Source organism: Chiloscyllium plagiosum, unplaced genomic scaffold (assembly GCF_037043375.1).
Source record: "Chiloscyllium plagiosum isolate Xiang-an unplaced genomic scaffold, Cpla_swu_hap1 HiC_scaffold_26, whole genome shotgun sequence".
In the NCBI taxonomy this organism is placed as follows: domain Eukaryota; kingdom Metazoa; phylum Chordata; class Chondrichthyes; order Orectolobiformes; family Hemiscylliidae; genus Chiloscyllium; species Chiloscyllium plagiosum.
The window spans coordinates 54,887,946-54,895,439 of record NW_028270164.1 but is presented as its reverse complement, the minus strand read 5'-3'; the positions used below and the strand labels follow the sequence as shown (position 1 = coordinate 54,895,439).

At 42.8% G+C, this 7,494-nt stretch overlaps 1 protein-coding gene across 1 annotated transcript in view; it reads left to right on the top strand.

Annotated features, from left to right (window-relative positions):
• LOC122546376 (uncharacterized) overlaps window positions 1–7,494 on the top strand; it is a 217,389-nt gene that overhangs the window by 56,500 nt on the left and 153,395 nt on the right. Inside the window, exon 6 of the mRNA XM_087973794.1 lies at window positions 4,972–5,067. Within this exon, the coding sequence (XP_087829920.1) occupies window positions 4,972–5,067 (96 nt within the window). The remainder of the gene's footprint in view (window positions 1–4,971; window positions 5,068–7,494) is intronic.

The window sequence follows — 7,494 nt, the reverse complement described above, 5'->3', positions numbered from 1 at the left end:
AGATAGAGATAAGCTGGTACAGACAGGGAAGATAGAGATAAGTTGGTACAGACAGGGTAGATAAAGATAAGTTGGTACAGACAGGGTAGATAGAGATAAGCTGGTACAGACAGGGAAGATAGAGATAAGTTGGTACAGACAGGGTAGATAGAGATAAGTTGGTACAGACAGGGTAGATAGAGATAAGCTGGTACAGACAGGGAAGATAGAGATAAGTTGGTACAGACAGGGTAGATAAAGATAAGCTGGTACAGACAGGGTAGATAGAGATAAGCTGGTACAGACAGGGAAGATAGAGATAAGTTGGTACAGACAGGGTAGATAGAGATACGTTGGTACAGACAGGGTAGATAGAGATAAGTTGGTACAGACAGGGTAGATAGAGATACGTTGGTACAGACAGGGTAGATAGAGATAAGTTGGTACAGACAGGGAAGATAGAGATAAGTTGGTACAGACAGGGTAGATAGAGATAAGTTGGCACAGACAGGGTAGATAGAGATAAGCTGGTACAGACAGGGAAGATAGAGATAAGTTGGTACAGACAGGGTAGATAGAGATACGTTGGTACAGACAGGGTAGATAGAGATACGTTGGTACAGACAGGGAAGATAGAGATAAGTTGGTACAGACAGGGTAGATAGAGATACGTTGGTACAGACAGGGTAGATAGAGATACGTTGGTACAGACAGGGTAGATAGAGATAAGGTGGTACAGACAGGGTAGATAGAGATACGTTGGTACAGACAGGGTAGATAGAGATAAGTTGGTACAGACAGGGTAGATAGAGATAAGCTGGTACAGATAGGGTAGATAGAGATACGTTGGTACAGACAGGGTAGATAGAGATAAGCTGGTACAGACAGGGTCGATAGTGAGAAGCTGGTACAGACAGGGTAGATAGAGATAAGTTGGTACAGACAGGGTAGATAGAGATAAGCTGGTACAGACAGGGAAGATAGAGATACGTTGGTACAGACAGGGTAGATAGAGATACGTTGGTACAGACAGGGTAGATAGAGATAAGGTGGTACAGACAGGGTAGATAGAGATAAGTTGGTACAGACAGGGTAGATAGAGATAAGGTGGTACAGACAGGGTAGATAGAGATACGTTGGTACAGACAGGGTAGATAGAGATAAGTTGGTACAGACAGGGTAGATAGAGATACGTTGGTACAGACAGGATAGATAGAGATACGTTGGTACAGACAGGGTAGATAGAGATAAGCTGGTACAGATAGGGTAGATAGAGATACGTTGGTACAGACAGGGTAGATAGAGATAAGCTGGTACAGACAGGGAAGATAGAGATAAGTTGGTACAGACAGGGTAGATAGAGATACGTTGGTACAGACAGGGTAGATAGAGATACGTTGGTACAGACAGGGAAGATAGAGATAAGTTGGTACAGACAGGGTAGATAGAGATACGTTGGTACAGACAGGGTAGATAGAGATACGTTGGTACAGACAGGGAAGATAGAGATAAGTTGGTACAGACAGGGTAGATAGAGATACGTTGGTACAGACAGGGTAGATAGAGATACGTTGGTACAGACAGGGTAGATAGAGATAAGTTGGTACAGACAGGGTAGATAGAGATAAGCTGGTACAGACAGGGAAGATAGAGATAAGTTGGTACAGACAGGGTAGATAGAGATACGTTGGTACAGACAAGGTAGATAGAGATACGTTGGTACAGACAGGGTAGATAGAGATACGTTGGTACAGACAAGGTAGATAGAGATACGTTGGTACAGACAGGGTAGATAGAGATAAGTTGGTACAGACAGGGTAGATAGAGATAAGCTGGTACAGACAGGGAAGATAGAGATAAGTTGGTACAGACAGGGTAGATAGAGATACGTTGGTACAGACAGGGTAGATAGAGATACGTTGGTACAGACAGGGTAGATAGAGATAAGTTGGTACAGACAGGGTAGATAGAGATAAGCTGGTACAGACAGGGAAGATAGAGATAAGTTGGTACAGACAGGGTAGATAGAGATACGTTGGTACAGACAGGGTAGATAGAGATACGTTGGTACAGACAGGGTAGATAGAGATACGTTGGTACAGACAAGGTAGATAGAGATAAGCTGGTACAGACAGGGTAGATAGAGATACGTTGGTACAGACAGGGTAGATAGAGATACGTTGGTACAGACGAGGTAGATAGAGATAAGCTGGTACAGACAGGGTAGATAGAGATAAACCTCTTTCGACAGGGTTTAATTTGGAGATGCTGGTGTTGGACTGGGGTGTATAAAGTTAAAAATGACACAACACCAGGTTTTTGTCCCACAGGTTTAATTGGAAGCACTAGCTTTCGGAGCGATGTTCCTTCATCAGGTGATTCAGGCGCGTCGCTCCGAAAGCTAGTGTGCTTCCAATTAAACCTGTTGGACTATAACCTGGTGTTGTGTGATTTTTAACTATAGACAAGGTAGATATAGATAAGTTGGTACAGACAGGGCAGATTGAGATAAGCTGGTACAGTCTGGGTAGATAGAGATAATCTGGTACAGTCAGGGTAGATAGAGATAATCTGGTACAGACAGGGTAGATAGAGATAAGTTGCTATAGACAAGGTAGATCGAGATAATCTGGTACAGACAAGGTAGATAGAGATAAGTTGCTATAGACAAGGTAGATAGAGAAACGTTGGTATAGACAGGGTAGATAGAGATAAGTTAGTATAGATCAGGTAGATAGAGAAAAGCTGGTTTAGATAGGGCAGATAGAAATAAACTGCTATAGACAGGATAGTTAGAGATAAGTTGGTATAGACATGGTAGATAGAGATAAGTTGGTTCAGACAGGGTAGATGGAGATAAGTTGGTACAGACAGGGCAGATAGAGATAAGCTGGTGTAGACAAGGTAGATAAAGATAAGTTGGTACAGACATTGTAGATAGAGATATGTTGGTATAGACAAGATAGGTAGAGATAAGCTGGTACAGACAGGGTAGATAGAGATAAGCTGGTACAGACAGGGTAGATAGAGATAAGCTGGTACAGACAGGGTAGATAGAGATAAGCTGGTGCAGACAGGGTAGATAGAGATAAGTTGCTAGAGACAGGGTAGATAGAGATAAGATGGTATAGACAGGGTAGATAGAGATAAGTTAGTACAGTCTGGGTAGATAGAAATAAGCTGGTACAGACAGGGTAGATAGAGATAAGATGGTATAGACAGGGTAGATCGAGATAAGTTGGTATAGACAGGGTAGATAGTGATCAGCTGGTACAGACAGGGTAGATAGAGATAAGTTAGTACAGTCTGGATAGATAGAAATAAGCTGGTACAGACAGGATAGATAGAGATAAGCTGGTGTAGACAAGGTAGATAAAGATAAGTTGGTACAGACATTGTAGATAGAGATATGTTGGTATAGACAAGGTAGATAGAGATAAGTTAGTATCAACAGGATAGATAGAGGTAATCTGGTACAGACAGGGTAGATAGTGATAAGATGGTATAGACAGGGCAGATAGAGATAAGTTAGTACAGTCTGGGTAGATAGAAATAAGCTGGTACAGACAGGGTAGATAGAGATAAGATGGTATAGACAGGGTAGATCGAGATAAGTTGGTATAGACAGGGTAGATAGTGATCAGCTGGTACAGACAGGGTAGATAGAGATAAGTTAGTACAGTCTGGATAGATAGAAATAAGCTGGTACAGACAGGATAGATAGAGATAAGCTGGTGTAGACAAGGTAGATAAAGATAAGTTGGTACAGACATTGTAGATAGAGATATGTTGGTATAGACAAGGTAGATAGAGATAAGTTAGTATCAACAGGATAGATAGAGGTAATCTGGTACAGACAGGGTAGATAGTGATAAGATGGTATAGACAGGGCAGATAGAGATAAGTTAGTACAGTCTGGGTAGATAGAAATAAGCTGGTACAGACAGGGTAGATAGAGATAAGATGGTATAGACAGGGCAGATAGAGATAAGTTAGTACAGTCTGGGTAGATAGAAATAAGCTGGTACAGACGGGGTAGATAGAAATAAGTTGGCATAGACAAGGTAGATAGAGATAAGTTGGTGCAGACAGGGTAGGTAGAGATACGTTGGTATAGACAGGTAGATAGAGATAAGTTTGTACAGACAGGGTAGATAGAGATAAGTTGGTACGGACAGGGAAGATAGAGATAAGCTTTTTCCCAGGGTGCAGCATTCAATAACGAGAGGTCATGCTTTCATGGTGAGAGGTGGAAAGTTTAAGGGGGATACACGTGGCAAGTACTTTACACAGAGGGTGGTAGGTACGTGGAACGTTGCCATAAGAGGTGGTAGAGGCAGGCACGGTAGATTCATTTAAGATGTGTCTGGACAGATGCATGGTTCGGTGGGGAGCAGAGGGATACAGATGCTTAGGAATTGGGCGACAGTTTTAGACGGTGGATTTGGATCAGCTCAGGCTTGGAGGGCCGAAGGGCCTGTTCCTGGGCTGTGAAGTTTCTTTGTTCTTTGTTCTTTTGCAGCCAGTGACTGTGAGAGAGCAGACCATTCTTAAACACATTCTAGGATTTTTTTTTGTAAAACACTTTCAGATGTAATTATCAAGCTTTTGTAAAGATCCGACTGTTAGAGGCCACTACTGAAGTTTATAAAACAACTATATGGGCTTATGTTTGAAATATAAACCTTGTGATTTTTATAGTATCCCTCTTGATTTTGAAGAGGTTGTCAGCCTATGGAGTTAACATCACTGGGATATCAGTGATTCCATTGGGGGGTTCCATCAGATTGACAGCTTCATTGCTGCCTTTGCTGGTCACAGCTTGATTTCCTGAATTGTTGTCAAATTATCAAACTGCTAAAGTGGGAGAAGAGTTCCCTCTGTCTGGAGTTTGGGTCCGGCAGGATACCCATTCCACTCCCCCAGGGTACACAGGCAGCATGCGCTTTCCAGGATGACTTGTGTTCTCTCTCTCTCTCTCTCTGTGTTTAGAATACTGTGAAGCTCCACGCTCAGAGCCAGGACTTGCAAAAGGAGTTGGACAGCAAAGAGGAACAAGTGAAACATCTGGTCCAAACGCAGGCTCAGGTAAGCCAGAGCGGTTCTCCTGGTGTTAATGCTAAATAGCACCCTCCGCATACAGCCTGGATTCCCCTTCCTGGAGATGGGAAACTGATAAACTGGAAACGGGTGTAAAACCTGAAGGGAAGACCATGGGATGGGTGAAAGACTCAGAGTGAGTTTTGAGAAGACTTGTTGCCCAGGTTGAGGTTCTCGATGTAGGTTTGCTCAGTGGAAACCCAAGGAAACCCAAGCATATAAATAGAAAATAGGCTACACTTCATCCGGAGGGTCACTGATGATGTTAATGAGGATGGTGATGAAACGTCTGAAAATGAACCTTCCAGCTCAGTGAGCAAACCTACATCCAGAAAGACCCATGGGCAGCTGAACGGGAAACAGCAGCTTTGCTGGATCAGGCCAATACAATAAATTAGAAATAGGTCATTTGGCCCCTCTTGTCTGATTCCCCATTCATTAAGGTCATAACTGATCACTGCAAGTCCATGTGCAGACACACAATGCCCTTAGGGAGGGAATTCCAAGTTTTGATCAAGTGACAGTGAAGGATATATTTCCAAGTCACGATGATGTGTGGCTTGGAGGGGAATTTGCAGGGGGTGGTGTTCCCTTGTCTGCCCTTGTTCATCTAGAGGTAGGTGGTTGTGGGTTTGGAAGGAGCTGTCTGAGGATCTTTGGTGAATTTCTGCACCTCTAGTAGCTGGTACACTCTGCTGTGACTGGTGGATAGGTGAAGAGATAAAATGCTGCTTTGTGTTTGAGGGGTTTGAGCTTTGGGGATTCTGTTGAAACTGCAGCTATTCAGGAACAGTCTGTGGCCTCAACCCCATGTTCCTGCCTTCTCTGCACATCCCTAAGCTCAGGAGGATTGCACAAAGCATCTCTTTCTTCTTTCCTGCTGACAAGGACATTGTGCATTACTGCGCCTTGGTTTGTACAGATGGGTAGGAATTGTTTACGATAGCTGAAAAATTCAGGTGAACAGGGTTATAGCCAACTTCCTGTTGTACTCATGTAAGATCAGAGATATCTGCTGTGGTCAAGCCACTGGTTAAAGATCAAATGTAATACATGAAATGTTACTGCACAAGGTCATGGTGATTGGGGCAATATATCAGGGTGCACTGAGATTGGTTCAATAACAGCAAATGGGGTTGGCATAAATGAATCTTTATCAGGTTGGCAAAGTGTAACCGATAGAGTGCCATGTGGATCTGTGCTGGGAACTCAACTATTTCTGATTTACCGTAATGAGTTGGGTGAAGGGGCTGATTGTATCACAGCTGATGAGCTAAAGATAGGGGGAAGAGTAAGATATGAGGAGGATGTAAAAAATCTGTAAAGGGACATTGATGGATTGGGCAAGTGGATGAAAATAAAAGTGGCAGGAAGATGCACCTCTTTGCAAGAAGAATAGAGGAGCAGAAAATTACTTAAGTGGAAGGTGACTGTAACGTAGTGTGGTACAGAGAGACCTGGGTGTCCTTTAACACCAATCACAATAATCTAACCTGCTAGTCCAGCAACTAATTCAGGCAAACAGGATGGGGGCCTTCAGTTCAAGAGAGATGAAGCAAAAAAAATGGTGAGGTCTTGTTACAATCTCTAGGACATCAATGCTGGAGTACGGAGGACAGCTTTGGTTTGCTTATTTAAGAGGGATATACTTGCATTAGAAGCAGGTCAAAGAAAGTTCAACAGGCTGATTCCTGGCCTGGAACGGATGTTTTTTGAGGAAAGATTATATAGATGTTTCTTTTTCCCTACCCATGAGTGATTAGAAAAATGAGAAGGCATTGTATTCGATTGTAGAGATGATGGTGGGGCTTGACAAGGTAGATGCCAAGTGGATGGGGATGATTTCGAACTGAGAGACTGTTTAATAACAGGTCTCCAATTTAAGACAGTTAAGGGGTTAAATATTATCTCTGAAGGTCAATAATGTTTGGAACTCTGGTCCCCAAGGAGGAATGGAGGTTGAGCCAATGATTATGTTCATGTATGGGTTGTACAGATCATCGAGTTTTGAGAAGATTTGTAGCTCAGGTTGAGGTTCTGGACGTGGGTTTGTTCACTGAGCTGGAAGGTTCATTTTCAGGCGTTTCATCACCATACTAAGTAATATCTTCAGTGAGCCTCTGGATGAAGCACTGGTGGTATGGCCCATTTTCTATTTATGTGCTTGAGTTTCCTTGGGTTGGTGATATCATTTCCTGTGGTGATGTCATTTCCTGTTCTTTTTCTCAGAAGGTGGTAAATGGGATCCAAGCCAATGTATTTGTTGATAGAGTTCCAGTTGGAACAGTTCCAATTTTAGGAATTCTCGTGTGTATCTCTGTTTGGCTTGTGCTAGGATGGATGTGTTGTCCCAGTCGAAGTGGTGTCCTTCCTTATCTGTATGTAAGGATACTAGTGAGAGTGGGTCATGTCTTT